The sequence below is a fragment of the Ahaetulla prasina genome, chromosome 1 (genome assembly GCF_028640845.1).
Source record: "Ahaetulla prasina isolate Xishuangbanna chromosome 1, ASM2864084v1, whole genome shotgun sequence".
Taxonomy (NCBI): Eukaryota; Metazoa; Chordata; class Lepidosauria; order Squamata; family Colubridae; genus Ahaetulla; species Ahaetulla prasina.
Window position 1 is genome coordinate 376,588,858 of NC_080539.1, and position 17,909 is coordinate 376,606,766.

The 17,909-nt window shown below is 50.7% G+C and overlaps 1 protein-coding gene across 3 annotated transcripts in view; it reads right to left on the reverse strand.

Moving 5' to 3' along the window:
* RFX2 (regulatory factor X2) overlaps positions 1 to 17,909 on the reverse strand; it is a 63,853-nt gene that overhangs the window by 9,322 nt on the left and 36,622 nt on the right. For 2 of the 3 annotated variants that reach the window (XM_058163718.1, XM_058163720.1), the window contains exons 4-13: positions 16,240 to 16,319; positions 15,690 to 15,957; positions 14,087 to 14,161; positions 11,076 to 11,257; positions 9,236 to 9,355; positions 7,481 to 7,596; positions 6,405 to 6,523; positions 6,119 to 6,237; positions 4,738 to 4,889; positions 920 to 1,017 (exon numbers count right to left, since the gene is read on the reverse strand). In XM_058163718.1, coding sequence (XP_058019701.1) covers positions 920 to 1,017; positions 4,738 to 4,889; positions 6,119 to 6,237; positions 6,405 to 6,523; positions 7,481 to 7,596; positions 9,236 to 9,355; positions 11,076 to 11,257; positions 14,087 to 14,161; positions 15,690 to 15,957; positions 16,240 to 16,319 — 1,329 coding nt within the window. The remainder of the gene's footprint in view (positions 1 to 919; positions 1,018 to 4,737; positions 4,890 to 6,118; positions 6,238 to 6,404; positions 6,524 to 7,480; positions 7,597 to 9,235; positions 9,356 to 11,075; positions 11,258 to 14,086; positions 14,162 to 15,689; positions 15,958 to 16,239; positions 16,320 to 17,909) is intronic. The other variant, XM_058163719.1, reaches the window with a different exon arrangement.

The window sequence follows — 17,909 nt, forward strand, 5'->3', positions numbered from 1 at the left end:
GCTAAGCGAATCATTGCAGTTAAATGGATCACGCCATTGTCAAGAATAGAGGAAGAATAGAATGGAGTAGAAATAATGGAATCGGAATCGAATCGAATGACGTCAGTTGGAAGGGACCTTGGAGGTCTTCTAGTCCAACCCCCCTGCTTAGGCTCCGTGGGTCTCTGTGGAGGGTGGTCAGAGAAATTGCAAGATGGCAGGCAGAGCATCTTGGGCACAATCCATCTTGGAAGTGCCAAGGGAAGAAGTGGGTGGCCCCTTTTCAAAAGGGGAAGAGAAACTGTAGGCTTGTGGGTCGGAATTTTGTTTCCGGGGGGGGGGGGGGAAGAGAGACTGCAGCGTGTTGTGTCTTGCCCGCTCTCACCTCAGCCGGGGTCTGCTTATCTGCTTCCGAACGCTGAAGAATGTCCTAGTATGCCTCCCGGCCCCAGCCCTGGCTCCATGCCCAGACAGGCTGAAGAGGAAGAAATACCTCCAGCCCCAAGCTCTGGCTCCATGCCCAGGCAAACGGAGCAACTAGACCCCTCCCCCTCCTCCACAGCATGTGAGCCTGAGGGAGGTCAATTACCAACAGCTGCCGACTGGAGTGACTCTCGTGTCAGAAGACTTGATAGGCGGAGGCAACAGAAGGAAGGGAGGGGCAGGCCTGGATAAGTGCTGAGTCATGGAGCCACACCCCATGGCCTATATAAAGGATCTGCTTTCTGGCAGTCTCTGAGTCAGGCAAAGTCGAACATATCTTGCTGAAGTCACTTTCTGGTCTCCTGCCTGCCTTGAGGACTTTGCTAGGACTTTGGCAGAGCTGCAGAGGCAAGCCTGATTTGGATTTCCCTGACCCGGCCGTCAGCGGAGGAGTGGGACACGACACAGCGCTTCCCCTCACCCGACCCCGTTTCTGCCTTTGTCTCTGCTTGGTTACCTTGCTCTGGACCACGGGCTGCGGGAACTCACTCATGGCGCTCATCAGCCAGCCCTCCAGACTCTTGGCAAAGTTGCGGATGGCTTGCGTCAAGGTGCCTGCAGGGGGAGAGAACAGAGCGGCCTCAGCTGAGTCGGGGAGCTGGGAGACCCGACTGGAAGGATACTTTTTTTTTTAATTGAAAAAGTTTTAACAAACAAAAACATTTTCCCCCCTTTTCCCCTCCCTCCCCCCCACAAAACCCCCTTCTCCCCTCCCTTCACCACCCCCCACCCCGGCTTCCCGGGTCAATCACAAGGTATTGTTATACATAAACCAAACATAGAATAAAATTTTCCCTTCTAATCCAATTAACCTCATCCAAGTCTTTTCATTTCCTAACCTCCCCCATTACATTCTAAAATAATACATCCTAATTATTCAAAGGCAGTCTGATATCTCTTAATCTGATATCTGTTTTGTAAATAATCAATCCATTTTTTCCATTCAATTAAATATCTTTCCTGTGTATTGTCTTTCAAAAAAGGGCCTCTGGTGGCTCAGCAGACTAAGTCTGTCTGTTATTAACAGCAGCTGCTTGCAATTACTGCAGGTTCTAGTCCCACCAGGCCCAAGGTTGACTCAGTCTTCCATCCTTTATAAGGTAGGTAAAATGGGGACCCAGATTGTTGTGGGTAATAAAGTTGACTTTGTATATAATATACAAATAGGATGAAGACTATTGCTTAACACAGTGTAAGCCGCCCTGAGTCTTCGGAGAAGGGCGGGATATAAATGCAAATAAATAAAAAAAGGCTGAGATTTTAGCCATCTCCAAGGATACTTTTTTTTCAAGAGGCAACTGGACTTTCTGGTTTTTCTTTGAAGACGTTCCGCTTCTCATCCAAGGAGCTTCTTCAGTTCTGACTGGAATGGTGGGGAATGGGAGGATTGATACCCCTTGGAGCCAACACAGTATACGTGCACATTTCCAACCCAGGAATATACTAAGGCAGAAGCTTGTCCACCCCAAGGATAAAACACCCAGACACAAACTGAGCAATGTGGTACATGCAGCACAATGCAGTGAGCCACGTTCAGATCTGTACACTGGGGAAACAAAAGAGCCACTTCACAAACGGATGGCACAACATAGAAGAACAAACCCATCAGGACTAGATGCAGACCATCTGCATTTGAAAGACAAAGGCTCTTTTGAAGACAGCAAAGTCCACATTTTGAACAGAGAGGACCCTTGGCTTGAAAGATGGGTCGAAGAGGCCATCTATGTCCAAATTGAATAGCACTCCCTTAACAGGGGAGGGATACCACATCCTCTGTCTCAAGTCTACAATAGTCTTTCCAGCAGTTCCACGAAGGCTCCGCAGTCATTTGCATGACTCGGGTGACCCTGAGGACACAGATAAACCTCCTGGTAGCCTCAATGACTCTCTGAAAGGCAGCAAATGACCAGCTGTCTGCAAGGAGTATAAACAGTGGTGGGGATTCAGCCAGTTTGCACCCCTTCGGGAGAACCGGTTGTTAACTTTGTGAGCAGTTTGGCAAACTGGTTGTTGGAAGAAATCATTAGGGCAGAGAACCGGTTTGTTAAATTAATTGAACCCCACCACTGAGTATCAATCCTTCCATTCCCACCATCCAGTCAGAGCTGAAGAAGCTTCTTGGATGAGAAGCGAAACATCTTCAAAGAAAAACCAGAAAGTCCTGGCACCTTTGGGAGAGCCACGGCCCGGATGACGGAGAATCTCCACAGACACAGACTGGAAGACTTTCACCCAACCCTCGATGAGAGTTTCAAGTCCGCTGTGTTGGACTTTGGGGACAACAAAAGCCACTGCAGAAAAAGGAAACTCTGAGTTGGACTTCTGTGTGCCTGATCTAAGCCAGCATTTACATCCTAGTTAGTTACAGCACCAGCCAAATTCAAGACAGGCTCCTAGGCAAATTGGTCAGGTCGGAAGCATTCCAGAGAACATTGCTAGCTCAGCAAAGAATTGACAGGGTGCTTGGTGCTCTCTGAGCTTGTGGGTTTCCTTGCAAACATTTCATTACTTAGCACTGGTACTAAGCACTTAGACTTATATACCGTTTCACAGAGCTTTACATCCTCTCTAAGCAGTTTACAGAGTCAGCCTCTTGCCCCTTCCTTCCTTCCTTCCTTCCTTCCTTCCTTCCTTCCTTCCTTCCTTCCTTCCTTCCTTCCTTTCCTTCCCACTTAGCTCTTAGCAGTAGCAGATTTATATACCGCTTCACAGGGCTTTTACAGCCCCTTCTAAGCGGTTTACAGAGTCAGCCTCTTGCCCCTTCCTTCCTTCCTTCCTTCCTTCCTTCCTTCCTTCCTCCCTCCCTCCCTCCCTTCCCACTTAGAATTTATATACTGCTTCACAGTGCTTTTACAGCCCCTTCTAAGCGGTTTACACAGTCCGCCTCTTCCCCCCTCCTTTCCCTCCCTCCCTCCCTCCCTCCCTCCCTCCCTCCCTCCCTCCCTCCCTCCCTCCCTCCCTCCCTCCCTCCCTTCCCACTTAGAATTTATATACTGCTTCACAGTGCTTTTACAGCCCCTTCTAAGCGGTTTACAGAGTCAGCCTCTTGCCCCTTCCTTCCTTCCTTCCTTCCTTCCTTCCTTCCTTCCTTCCTTCCTTCCTTCCTTCCTTCCTTCCTTCCTTCCTTCCTTCCTTCCTCCCTCCCTCCCTTCCCACTTAGAATTTATATACTGCTTCACAGTGCTTTTACAGCCCCTTCTAAGCGGTTTACAGAGTCAGCCTCTTTCCCCCAACAATCCGGGTCCTCATTTTACCGACCTCAGAAGGAAGGAGAAGACTGACTCAACCTTGAGCTGGTCAGGCTCAAACTGCTGGCTGTGGACAGAGTTAGCCTGCAATACTGCATTGTAATACTGCTCCACCATGATGGCACTTAATTAGGAAATATCTTCAATGCTAGAAGGGAGAGGGGTTTGTGGAGTGGGGCGAGGAGGAAGGGAGGAGGAGGAAGAGGAGAGGAGGAGAAGGAGAAAGGGAGGAAGAGGAGGAGGAGGATTGTGGGGTCCTTGGTGCTGACAGATGCTGGCATGACCCAAGTAGGTGACATCACCCGAGTTAGAAGGGAGTGAGGTTTACTCTCTGTTTAGATACAGCTGGGTTGCCCTATCAGTGTAGGTACGGTAGGAGTATTGATTTCTTCTCCGTAGTTCCTAGAACAGACTATTTTCAGCAAGTCCAAAATACACTAGGGAATTGTGACAAACCAGCCATCAACTGGCACAGAGAGATAAACAGCACGTACACACCATTCAAAAAACTAAAATGGAAACCACAAGACCGAAAGGCGAATTCTGGGAGCTGGAAGTCCACCCGTTTTAAAGTAGGTGAGACTGAGAAACCCTACTAGGGCAAGAATCTGTATTTCGGTGCCTCTGAGAACCAAAACCCCTGAGAACCGTCTAAACCCCTCCTCATCAAAAGAGAACCCACCACCGCCCAAAGCAGTATTCTTCCACTGATGAACGGCGCTTTCTCCCCCTAGCTTGTTATTTAAACCCAGTTTCTTCCCTTAACCTCTGGATCAACCCTCAGGCTGGCGAGAACCTCAAGCTCTCCACCGATGCCCCGTGGCGCAATCCCTTAAAAAACAGGAAGCTTAAAAAAGGGCCGCCAAGGATTTGTGGAGAGGGAATATATGGCTGAAAAGGTGATGATGGAGGAGTTTGAGCTGGATGGGGAAGGGGAAGAGGGGTGGGTGGGTTTCATGCAGAGTCTGGTAGAGAAAGGCTTCGCGAAGGAACCCCACCCCCCACCCCACCCGTCTCTTTTACGCACCGGGAACAGGTCGGAGAACGTCCGGGATCAGAATCTCCACCAGGGTTTGGTACAAGAGGTGGTCGCAGCTCCGCATCCAGGCCAGGATGGGCTCGTGTTTGCAGAGGGCGATCAGCTGGTGCCTGGGGAGGATGGCTTCGTAGGGCTCTTCGCTGCAAAGGGAAGGCGGGAGAGCCTTTCGGTAAAAGCATCCGAGCTGCCCCCTCTTCCTAAACCCTGTCCAAGGACTCGTCTCTGCATTCGGGGACCAGCACTTTGAAGGCAGGGTTGAAATTACAGGTGGACCTTGCCTTATGACCGCTCACTCAGCGACCGCTTGAAGGGACAACGGCATTGGAAATTAAGTGACTTATGAGGGTTTTTCACACTGACGGGCCGTGGCAGCATCCCCATGGTCAGGGGTTCAAAATTATTGTTTCCATTTTTTAGTACCGTGTTTCCCCGAAAATAAGACCCCGTTTTACGTATTTTTGAACCCTGAAATCAGCGCTTGGCCTTATTGCCATGCGCTCAAAAGCCCGATTGGGCTTATTATCAGGGGAGGTCTTATTTTGGGGGGAAACAGGGTGTGGTTTTGATGCCCTGTATGCTGCCTTGAGTCGTCATGCACCAGTAGGGGGCAAAATATTTTTTTAAAAAATAAATAAACAAATAAATAAATAAAAATAATAAAATAAAATAAATAAAAATAAAACAAAACAATTTATTTATTTATTTATTTATTAATTCAATTTGTATACCGCCCTTCTCCCGAAGGACTCAGGGCGGTTCACAGCCAGATAAAAACACACATCACAAAAGTTAAAAACAATTATAAAAGACTAATTCAATTTTGGCCAAAAAAAACAACAAAAAAACAAACAAAAACAAACCTAAAACAATTATATAATAAAACCCCCATTTAAAACTACTTTAAGCTAGCCCTGAGCGATGGAACAAAAAGGTCTTCAGCTCACGGCAAAAGATCCGGAGGTCGGGGAGTAGACATAACCCCGGAGGCAGCTCATTCCAGACGGCAGGAGCTCCCACGGAGAAGGTCCTCCCCCTGGAGGTCGCCAGCCAACATTGTTTGACCGATGGCACCCCGAGGAGACTCTCCCTGTGGGAGCGCTCAGGTCGATGGGAGGCTGTTGGTCGCAGTAGGCGGTCCCGTAAGTAACCCGGTCCTATGCCATGGAGCGCTCCTCCACCTGGCCTGCTTTGGGCTCCTGGAGCTGAGCCAGGGAAGCCGGTGCTCCTGAGGTAAATCCTGATGGCACTTCCCCCTCACTTTCCAAGTCACTTTCTGGCAGGAGGCCCAGCTCGGGGGGCGCAGACACAACACCTGCATTCATTTTGAGCCCAAGTGTCAGGGGAGGTGGCCACCTGACCATGGCATTACCTGGCGGCTCCGGCAGCGGCAGCACCCGTCCGACTGGGGAGGGATTCGGAATTCCAGAAGGAACGCCAAAGTTTCTCGAGGAACGGCAGCTGGAGGCTCATCACCACCTCGACGTTGGCCTGCAGGGACAGACGCCCTCCATCAGATCTGCTTCCAGTGGGACAGAGGTGCCCCTGTGGTCGCCACACGGTTGCCCCAACGGGTGAAGCAAACGTGGCAGGGCTCCCAGGCAGGTCCCCTTCAAACCTGGCCCCTTATGAAGGAGAGAGGAGGGCATGAGAATCACCTCGCAATGTTGGCGATAGAAGAGCTGCAGAGCCTGCAGGTCACGTGACTCGATCCCCTCCTGCAGGTGGACGCTTTCCGGATTCAGGACTGGGAATTCGGGCAGGACGTGAGTGACGTCTGCGGGGCAAGAAAAAAGACAGCATTTGGGAGATTTGTTTTATGTACCGTTGCCATTATCAGGATCAGTACGATTGTAGTTTCGGTGAATGTGGCTAAATTTCGTTATACTGCCGGCAAAATTACGCGGAGTCCTAACTGCCCACTGGTGATCCACCGCAAATCGCAATATATTACCGGTGGCGCCTCTGACATACGACCACAATTGTGACCCAAATTTCTATGGTTAATACGTTGTGCCCCATTTTATGACCTTCCTTGTCACTGCTGTTCAGGGAATCGCCGCAGTCGTGAAGTTTTAAGTCTTACGGTTTTTAAGTAAATCCAGCTTCCCCATTGACTTGGCTTGTCAGAAGGTCACGACCCTGGGGCACTGCGACGGCTGTAAGTATGAGTCGGTTGCCAAGGATCTAAATTTTAATCATGTGACCACGGGGAAACGGCAATGGTCGTAAGTGAGAAAAATGGTCATATGTCGCTTTTTTTTCAAGTGTTGTTGTAACTTTGAACTGTCACTAAACGAATCTGTCAAGGTTCCGACGGATCCTCCCCCTTGCCTATGGCAACTCGAGAGCTTTGCGAGTTGGCCGAACGGTTGCAAGTGGAAGGCTCTCTGAACTTCAAAGCACTGGCTTTGAGGCGCTGGCTTTGAGCCTGGGGCTCAAATGTATTTATATACTAAATTTATACACTGTCCGTCTCCCAGGGACCTCCCTAATCTGCCCTTTTCACGTCTTCGGCGTAGGCTTCCTATCCTCGTTCCCCCCCACCTCCCCAAATTTTTCTTCCAAAGTTACCGGTCGGCTCGGACCGTGAGATAGGGGGGCAAGTAAATTTAATCAATTTAACCAATCAAAAAGATAAAATCTTAAGTGTTTGGGGTCCTGTAAAATGCACTTTATTGAAAAAGACTGACAGAAACAGGAGCCCAGACCGGGATATGGAAACTTTTCTCACCGATGAATTGCTGGTGATGTTGACACTGGGCAGCTACGGACTCTTCAGGGGTGGTGTGGGGGGAGCTGATGCCCCCCCCCTCAGATGCACCATCCAACTTCTGGGAAGGTCGGTACCTGCAGAACGAGAGAGGGAAGAGGCTTCTTTTACCTTGAGAAGAAGCTGCGGAGGCCTTCAAGGAAGGAAGGAAGGAAGGAAGAAGAAAGAAGAATAGAGTAACTGAGATGGAAGGGACCTTGGAGGTCTTCTAGTCCAACCCCCTGCTTAGGCAGAAAATCCTATATCATTTCAGACAAAGGGTTATCCAATCTCTGTCAGGATTCCAAGGAATACCCCCAATGAAATAAAGCTCTGAGGCTTGAGGTTCCTCAAAGTTTTCCAATTTATTAGAGCTGTCAGCTGGGAAAACCCAAAACTGAAAAGCTTCCAGGTTTTCCACACCCAGTTGACAGTTCACAGCCCTGTCCCACACCCACAAGTTCATCCCATTGTCCAATCAACTCTTCACACTCAATTGGATACAATCTTCAGGCAGTCTCCGTCAGAGGCAGGGTGTCCTTGAATTCGGAATGTTGTTATGACTAACTTTCTACTGCTCCAACAACAACCCCCTCCCAACTTCCCCAGCTAAAATATGTGGCAGTTAAGAAGCAAAAAAGAAAATTTCCTTCCAAAACTGACAATCTCTTCTTAGACTGGAGCTGGAGGCAAGCTGTCAGACTGATTAATTGTCCTCTTTATTGGGAAGTTTCTTCTTAGTTCTAGATTGCTTCTCTCTCTGATTAGTTTCCATCGGTTACTTCTTGTCCTAATCTCATGTGCTTTAGAGAATAGAATAACAGATCTGGAAGGGACCTTAGAGGTCTTCTAGTCCAACCCCCTGCCCAAGCAGGAGCCCCTATATTGTTTCAGAGGAATGGTTGTGGTTGTCCAGTCTACTGACCCAAGTAGGTGACATCATCCGAGTTAGAAGGGAGTGAGGTTTACTCTCTGTTTAGATACAAGTGGGTTCCCCTGTCAGTGTAGGTACGGTAGGAGTATTGATTTCTTCTCCGTAGTTCCTAGAACAGACTATTTTCAGCAAGTCCAAAATACACTAGGGAATTGTGACAAACCAGCCATCAACTGGCACAGAGAGATAAATAGCACGTACACACCATTCAAAAAGCTAAAATGGAAACCACAAGATGAAAAGGCGAATTCTGGGAGTTGGAAGTCCACCCGTTTTAAAGTAGGTGAGACTGAGAAACCTGCCAGGGCAAGAATCTGTATTTCGGTACCTTTCAAATTTCTGGTGGCAGGCTGTTCCACTGGCTAACTGTTCTGTCAGGAAATTTCTCCTTATTTCTAGGTTGGATTTCTCTTTGATAAAACTTCCATCTGTTACTTCTTGTCCTGCCCTCGGGTGCTTCAGAAAATAGGTTGATCTCTGTGTGTGTGCTAATGGGGGTGTGTGTGTGTGTATGGGTGGGTAGATGGGGGAAACAGCTGGTCAGCTGGAAACTCCCAATTTCCTCAAGGGATGCTGGGCATTCAGGCTGGAGTGATGGGGTTTGTAGTTGCACACCGACTTCACATTATATTTCGAGGAAGTCACTTTGAAACTTGTGCAATTAAGTCTCCTTTGGTGTGTGTGTGTGTGTCTTCTGCTCCGATTTGAAAGGCCTTCTGTCATTCCAGGCAGTTCCATGAGGACTAGCAACACGAGGTTGCAATGTGCCGCTAAAGGCCGGGGTGGGGTGGGGGGGCTCCTACCTCTGCTTCTGGTGGGCCGGCTGCTGCCTCATGGCCATGTACTGGGCATCTTCCTGGAGGCGGTTCAGGGGCGACTCCGGCTTGAGACGGATCCCGTAGTAATGGTACTTGGAGTTCCCCCTGCGGAGGATAATGGGCAGTGGGTTACTTTCAAGAACGGGGTGGGTGGGAGGCAGCCACCATCCTAAGAATGGGCTTTGGGGGGTTTAGGGGAGAGGGAAGGGGGCTCTTCAAATCCCCCTATGAAGACCCCTGACTGTCAAGGCCCTCACCCTTTGGCAGGTGGTCCTCGACTTAGGACTATCCGTTTAGTGACGGTTCAAAGTTGCCACTGACTTTGACGGCTGATTTTTCGCTCTTATGACTGTGGCCGCATCTCCCCACCACACATCATGGTCATGTGATCAAAATTCGGGGGCTTGGCAATCAGCTGGTATTTATTACAGTTGTTGTTGTTGTTATTATTATTAAATGGATTTGCTTCCTGTTTCAGCAAATAAGTCTGCTGTTACTCTGATAGGCTGCTCTCTGCCATAAAAGCCCAATTTTTTTTTTAAAAAAAGGAAGTTTAAAGGAAGCATTGGCAGCGTCCTGGGGATCACCTGATCGCCATTTGCAATCTCCCCGGCCGCGGCTTCCAAAAAAGGAAAGTCAATGCGGTGGGGGGGGGAGCCAGATTCACTTAATGACCACATGATTCACTTAACAACAACCCATGACTTGCTTAAGAACTGTGAACACTCAAGGGGTCCTTGAGTGGCTCAGACTGGTAAGACAGTCTGTTATTAACACAGCTGCTTGCAATTACTGCAGGATCAAGTCCCACCAGGCCCAAGGTTGACTCAGCCTTCCATCCTTTACAAGGGAGGTAAAATGAGGACCCAGATTGTTGGGGGCAATAAGTTGACTTTGTATATAATATACAAATGGATGACGACTATTGCTTAACACATTGTAAGCCGCCCTGAGTCTTCGGAGAAGGGCGGGATATAAATGCAAATAAAAAAAAACCACAAAGGTCACAAAACGATGAGGCCCCGGCTCACTTAACAACGGTCTTGCTTAGCAAGGGAGATTTTGGTCTTGACTGTGGTCCTAAGTCGAGGACTACCTGGTGTTGGAAGGTCGAAAAGACCTCAGGGGTCATCTCTTTGAGACGGGTTTGACTCCTCATTACCCTCTTGGTCCTTGAGGGGGTGCTATGATGCCACGTCCAGTTCTGAGGTCATGGTGTGAATGACAAGCTGATGCCCACGAGGGTTTAGGAGACCCTCCCCCCACCTCCCTTGCCCTTCGTTTCCCCACAATTCCCTGCAGTGAGCGCCGGGAAATCCTTCTCGGAAAGCCGCTGTAGAAAAAAGGCTAAAGAAAAAAAAAAAAAAGGCTGGCGCAGTAGCCGAAAGGACCCAGAATGCCACGCAGAAGGGAGCCCCCCTCAACCCATCTCCCGAATCCAGGCAGCCTTTCTGGGCTTGGAGCTGCTGGATATCTGGGGAGGGGGGTGGGTGTTAATAAAAGGGCATGATGGCAGCTGCCGAAGGGGCAGGAGTTTCCCCCTGGAAGTGGACCCCCAAATACCCGGGGTCTCTCCCCACCCCCAGCCCTTGCCAGACCGGAATGGGACAACCCGTTGCGGCCACCTCTCCACGGCCAACTCGCCGCGGGACAATTTAACAATCCAATGATTTAAAATAAAGAAACAAAATATTCGAATCGTCGTCATTCACGCTTGATTCCCGTTCTTTGAGGAGCCTATTCCACCGTTTCTTCGAAATTACGGTGGCTCTTGTCCCGTGGCGAGCTACCCCGTGGCCAGGTGGCTCCCAGACCCCTTGCAGACCTGGTGCCCAGCCGACGCGTCCTCAGGCCCATGAAGACCGAGCGGATCAGCTTCCCGAAAGAGGCTGCGTTGACCGGATCCAGCTTGTGTTCCTGGCAGTGGCGCAGGTAATGGTTGTAGAGGGAGCTGCGGGGCAGGCTGACCCCTTCCGCCGTTTCGTAGTTGTCCAGCAGCCACTGCAGCTGCTTGGAGGGAAGGGGAAATGGGGGGAAGATGAGACGAGACAGGAGAAGAGAAGAGAAGAGAAAAGAGAAGAGAAAAGAGAAGAGAAGGGAGAAAGAGAAGAGAAAGAAAGAGAAAAGGGAAGAGAAAGAGAAAAAGGAGAAAAGAGAGGAGAGAAAAGAGAAGAGAAAGAAAAAAGAACGAGAAGACAAAAGAGGAGAGAAGGAGAGAAGCGAAAGAGAAAAGAGAAGAGAAGAGAAAGAGAAAAAAGGAAAAAAGAGAGGAGAGAAAAGAGAAGAGAAGAGAGAAGAAGAGGAAGAGAGAAGAGAAGAGGAAAAGAGGAGGGAGAAGAGAAGAGAATTAGAAAAGAAACAGGAATAGAAGAAAAAAAACAGAAGAAAAAGAGAAGGGAGAAAGAGAAGAGAAAGAAAGATAAAAGGGAAGAGAAAGAAAGATAAAAGGGAAGAGAAAGAGAAAAGAGAAGAAGAGAGAAGAGAGAAGACAAAAAAGAAGACAAAAGAGGAGAGAAGTCTCACTTAGCAACAGAAATTATGGGCTCAATCATGGCCATAAGTCGAGAACTACCTATACTGTAAGCAAACTCTGCATTCCGACTGCCAGCGGTTTAATCCTGACCGGCGCAAGGTTAACCCATCCTTCCATCCTTCCGAGGTCAATAAAACGAGGACCCAGATGTGCGGTGGAGGCAAGATTCCGACTCTGTGAACCGCTTAAACCCCACAGAGCAGTGGTCTCCAACCGTGTCACCTTGGCGGCCTGGCCCACCGCAGGTGGGGCGTGAGCGGCAGGTGTACACGCACACGCGAGTGTTTTGCGCACGAGCGCAAGGGCCCACCCCTCGCACGAGTTGCGCTTCGTGTGCAGGCCATTACCCATCGCTTTGGTGTCCCGACTGGAAACAGGGTCAAGGTAGAGGGTCGCGACCCGGTGGGTTGTGGACCCCTGCCACGGAGTATCTGATGTCCCCCTGCCCAATGCATCCCACCAACCCGTCCGAGGCCAGGACGGAGGAGCCGAGCCTCAGAGTCGAAGGGAAGGGGAAGCCAAGTGCAAGGCAGAGAAAGAGGCAGGGGTCCCCAGGTGAGAAAGAGAGAAGGCCGGAAGGGAGGGGCTCCTGAGAAGGGAGGGGTGTGTGTGTTAGAAGCCAAGCAGCTTGGAGGTTTCTCTCCAGCTTGGTGCCAAGACCAACAAAGGCAGGACAGGTGGTCACAGGTGACTCACTAGGCTATGCTAACGGGAGGGGGGGGGGAGGGAAGGCATTGGAATGGAAGGGAGGTTGGGGAGGAGAGGCTGGGATGCGACTGGAAGGCTAAGACAGACCCAACCCCTCAAGCTTGCCACCTGGGGAAGTCCAAGGTAGACGGAACATTCCCGAAACAGAGAAGTTGCAAATGATTCTGGACAAGTGGAGCTCCAGGGAGGAAAAAGGTAACATTTTCCTATGTTCCTCTGCGGAGATTTCCCACCATCCGGGTCATGGTTGTCCCAAAGGTGCTTTTTAGTTTTGCTTTTTTTCAAGAGGCAATTGGACTTTCTGTTTTTTTTTCTTCTTTGAAGATGTTTCGCTTCTCCTCCAATAAACTTCCTCAGCTCTGACTGGACCGGTGGGTGGAATGGAAGGATTTATACTCCTTGCAGAAAACTAGACATTTGCATTCTTTTTAGAGAGTCGTTGAGGCCGCTTGGAGGTTTGATTGTGTCCTCAGGGTCACCTGAGTGCTGCAGATGGGGCTGGAGCCTTCTTGGAACTGTTGAAAGGATTGTGTTGTAGACTGGAGATAGAGGATGTTGTATCCCCCTCCCCCTTCTGTTGAGAGAGGCCCGTTCAATTTGGACGTAGATGGCCTCTTCGACCCCTCTTTCAAACCAGCGGTCCTCTCTGTCCAAAATGTGGACTTATCTGTCTGTCAAAGAGTGACTTTGTCTTTTTAAATGCAGATGGACTGCTGAATCTAGTCCAGATGGGTTTGTTCTTCTATGTTGTGCCATCCGTTTGTGAAATGGCTGTTTTGTTTCCCCAATGCACAGATCTGAACATGACTCACTGCACTGTACCGCATATACCATGTTGCTCAGTTTGTGTCTGGGTGTTTTATCCTTGGGGTGGACATCATCCATCTCCAGTCTACAACACAGTCCAATCAGCCGTTCCAAGAAGGCTCCACACCCATTTGCACCACTCAGGTGACTCTGAGGACACAGACAAACCTCCAGGTGGCCTCAACGACTCTCTTAAAAGGATGCAAATGCCCAGCTGGCTGCAATCGCCCCAACCCTGGATTTATTTATTTATTTATTTATTTATTTAATCACATTTGTATACCGCCCTATCTCCCGAGGGACTCAGGGCGGTTTACAGCCTAATAAAAACATACATATGAATACAAAATAAAACACCAATTTAAAAAACTTATTAAATAAGGCCGAATATTAAAAATTGCAATAAAAATAATAAAACCCCGTTAAAACCAAATTAAAATTTATAATTCTAGTCCAGTCCTGCGCAAATAAATAGATGTGTCTTAAGCTCGCGGCGAAAAGTTCGAAGGTCAGGAAGTTGACGGAGTCCTGGGGGAAGTTCGTTCCAGAGGGTGGGAGCCCCCACAGAGAAGGCCCTTCCCCTGGGTGTCGCCAGTCGGCACTGCCTGGCTGACGGCATCCTGAGGAGTCCCTCCCTGTGAGAGCGCATGGGTCGGTGGGAGGCAACCGGTGGCAGCAGACGGTCCCGTAGATAGCCCGGCCCTATGCCATGACGCTTCTCCTCTCTGGGGATCAAGGCACGGGAGGGAGGGAGGGAGGGAGGGAGGGGGAGGGCAATCAAAACTTACATGGCTGTTCAGCAGGGTGCTTTTGTGCGACGTAATGCCTTCGTTTTTTTGGAGGTTCTCAATGGCCATTTCGAGCTACCCGAAGGAAGCCGGCCGGAAAGAGAAAGAGGGAAAAAGAGCAAGAAAAAGGCACATCAGACATGGGGCATCGGCTGAGCTTCTGCCCTCCGGGTCTCCCTCCCCTCACCCAAAACGGGCCAAAGCGAAATTACGGGAGGCAGGAGAGGGTTAGTGCGGCAGAGACACGAAAGGGGACTGCGTAGGAGGGCATGCGGAAGAAGCCACACACGGCACAGCGGCCAACGCAAAGGGCAGGGACAGGCAGGGAAGAGGAAGGACGGCGTCTGCTCGCCACTTGCGCAGAGGGCCACGTTTCTAGCCCTCAGCTGCTTCCCCAGAAGGTGGAATTTCCCACCAGTCAAGCTTGACTCGTGGGATTTCATTCGGTATCTACATTTCCCTGGTTCTCTCGGCGACGCAACAGAAGGGGTTCCCCGCGGCTCTGTCGCCACTCTGGTTTAGCGGACAGATTTGGGATGTCTCCCTTGAGCTTGGTGGTTTTCATGCGGACGTTTCATAATTTAAGCACTGATGATGTTACCTAGTTGGGTAATGAAACGTCTCCGAGAGAACTACCAAGCTCAGAGAGCGCCAAGGACCCCACCATTCAATCCACTCTGAAGCAGGGATGGGAGACTGTGGCTGCTTTACAGTCGGTGGATTTCAAGTCCCAGAATTCCTGAGCCAACGGTGCTGGATCAGGAATTCTGGGAATTGAAGTCCACAGGTCGTTAAAAAGGTCAAAGTTGCTCATCCCTACTCCGGAGGAAGCGCTAGGTTTAGGTTTAGGTTTATTTGATTTTTATACCGCCCTTCTCCCAAAGGACTCAGGGCGGTTTACAGCCAGGATAAAAACAACAAGAAACAAAAATTAAGAACAGATTTAGAAACAAATATTCGAATTGGCTAAAAACTCTAAAATCCCATTAAAAACCCCTTTTTAAAAAACCATTAGGCCAGTCCTGCACGATGGAACAGAAACGTTTTCAGCTCGCGTCGAAAGGTCCGGAGATCAGGGAGTTGGCGGATACCCGGTGGTAGCTCATTCCAGAGGGTTGGTGCCCCCACAGAGAAGGCCCTCCCCCTGGGGGTCGCCAGCCGACATTCTCTGGCTGACGGCACCTTGAGGAGACCCTCTCTGTGGGAGCGCACTGGTCGATGGGAGGCCACCGGTAGCAGGAGGCGGTCCCGTAAGTAACCCGGTCCTAAGCCATGGAGCGCTTTAAAGGTGGTAACCAACACTTTGAATTGCACCCGGAAGACCACTGGTAACCAGTGCAGACCACGCAGGAGAGGTGTTATATGGGAGCCACGTGTCGCTCCCTCTATCACCCGCGCGGCTGCATTCTGAACCAAGTTGGAGCCTCCGGGTGCTCTTCAAGGGGAGCCCCATGTAGACAGCGTTGCAGTAGTCAGTAGCTAAACTGTAAACCAGTTTGAATAAAGGATGTCTCCCCCCCCCAATTGGAATGCGAGCCTCCCCCACCCTGAAGCCCCCACCAGGGCCCAGTTGGGACACGGCACCCTTGGCCCCTTGACTTACCGTGGCCGGAGAGGAGCGGGAGGTGTGGGACAAAGTGTGCCGGGCGTTCTCCATCCCGCCATGGATGAGATAGGTGCCGGAACTGGTGACGATCTGGCTTGTGCCCGCGCTGTCCAGGGCGAGGCCCACCATGCTGTGGGAGGGGATGGTGGGGGGGGAGGAAGCCCCCGGGCTCACCTGAGCGCTGCCCCCTTGCGGCTCAAAGTAGGCCGCGGCGCTGCCTGGAGCGTAAATCTGGGCCTCGGTGTTGTAGGCGTAGGTGGCACGCCTGTTGAGAAGGAAAGGGGAGAAGAGGAGGGAGGAGAGGGGCTCCCTTAGCCTGCGGAACTGATGGACGCTTGAATCAAGGCTGCCGAAATCCCAAAAGCGGGGGAAGGGAGAGGGAAGGGGGAAGAGAGAGAGACAGAGAGAATGAGAGAGAGAATGAGAGGGAGAGATAGAGGGAGGAAGAGACAGAGAGAGGGGAAGGGGGTGGGAGAGAGAGAATAAGAGAGAGAAAAAGAGAGGGAGAGAAAGAGAAAGAGGGAGAGGGGAAGGGGGGGGCACCTACAGAGTCCCGTTGGCGTACACGGCCTCTCCTCCCTCGATATACTGGACTTCGGCTGGGTACACGTGCTGCACCGCTTGCACCTGGAGGGAAGAGGAGATTTTTGTCAATGGTGGGTGGGAAGGCGAGGTAAAAGCCCCTCTCGGATGCTCGGAAAGAATCTTGAGTTTTTAATCCAGCACCCACCCACTCAAAACATCAAAAAGAAATCTGCAGAAACCCAGCGGACGATCTGAGGTCGATTGGGGGGGAGGGAGGGGGGAGGGAGGTTCTCCGTTTGCAAGAGAGAAGACCCCCCCCCTTCAGTGCCTTTGGGAGGCTGGAGGGGGGTTAATGGGTGTCCGCAGGGGGTGGTCAAAAGTCAGGCAAGGGGGCTGAGGTCAAAGCTCTCCAATGTGAAAAGTCGTGGCGGTCATCTTGACTTTTTTGACCATGCCTGGGGGGGCCTTCCTGTTGGGGGCATCTGCAAAAGAGCCCCCTCTGCCTGGACTCTCTTCCCACCAGTGAAACAGACCGGCCCCCTCCGCTCCAGGGGAGAAGGAAGGGAGGAAGAGATCTGGAAGCGGAGGGGGCAGAGAACAGGCTGGCCGGCTCCATCCCGCCAAACCCAAACCCAGCCCAACGGCCGTCCAAACGAAAACATTCGCAACCCAGAGCTTCCCTCTCTCCCTTCTTTCTTTCTGTTCTTCCTCCCCTTTTCACCCTCTTTCCTTCCTGCCCTTTCCTTCCTCCTTTCTTCCTTCTCTCCCTTTCCCCCTTCCCTTTCCTTCTGTTCTTCCTCCCTTTCTTCCTTCTTTTGTTCTGTTCTTCCTCCCCCTTTCCTCCTTCCCTTCCTTCTCTCGCCTTCTGTTTTTCCTCCTGTCCTCCTTTCCCCTTTTCTCTGTCCTTCCTTCCTCTCTCCCCCTCCCTATCTCCTTCCTTTTTTCTTCCTCTCCCTCCCTCCCTCCCCTTTCCTCCTCCCCTTTCTTCCTTCTTTCCTTCTGCTCTTCCTCCCTCCCTCCCTCCCCGCCCTCCCTCATATCATATCTTAAAATAATGCTGGACTTTGACAGATGCCTGAGCAGCAGCCAAGCCCTTAAAGCCCTGGGAATTAAAACCGGGGTCCCGTTTCACGGTCCTTCTGGCCGGGAGGGCAATGGTGGTGGGGGAAGCCTCCCTTCTCAGTGCCCACCTCTCTCTCTGCAGAAACAGCTAGGGCACGTCTGGAGGACCCTTGGGTGACCCTGGGCCTTTGAAAATTCAGCCCTGAAGAAGGGGCCAAGACCACCTAAGGGCCCAGCCGCTCCGTCCCCACTTGGCTTGGCCAATTGCCTTTGTCCCAAGGGGAGGTTAGTTAAATGTTCAAAATTCAAATTCGGAAAGCAGGATCTTGCAGCCGAGATAGGGCCTGTGTGTGTGTGTGGTGTTTCGTACTCCCAGCTTTGCAACAGAGGCAGTCCTCGACTTACAACAGTTCACTTAGTGACCATTTGAAGTTACAACGGGACGGAAACAATGGGACTTTGTTTTTACAGACTCTGAACATGGGCTCTCGAAACCGCACTTCATGCCTGTTTTTCCACACCTACGACTGTCGTCTCATCCCTGTGCTCACGCGATCAAATATTCAGACGCTGGGCCACAGGGCTCGAATTTATGACGGTCGCAAGATCCCGGGAGGGAGTGGGGTGGTC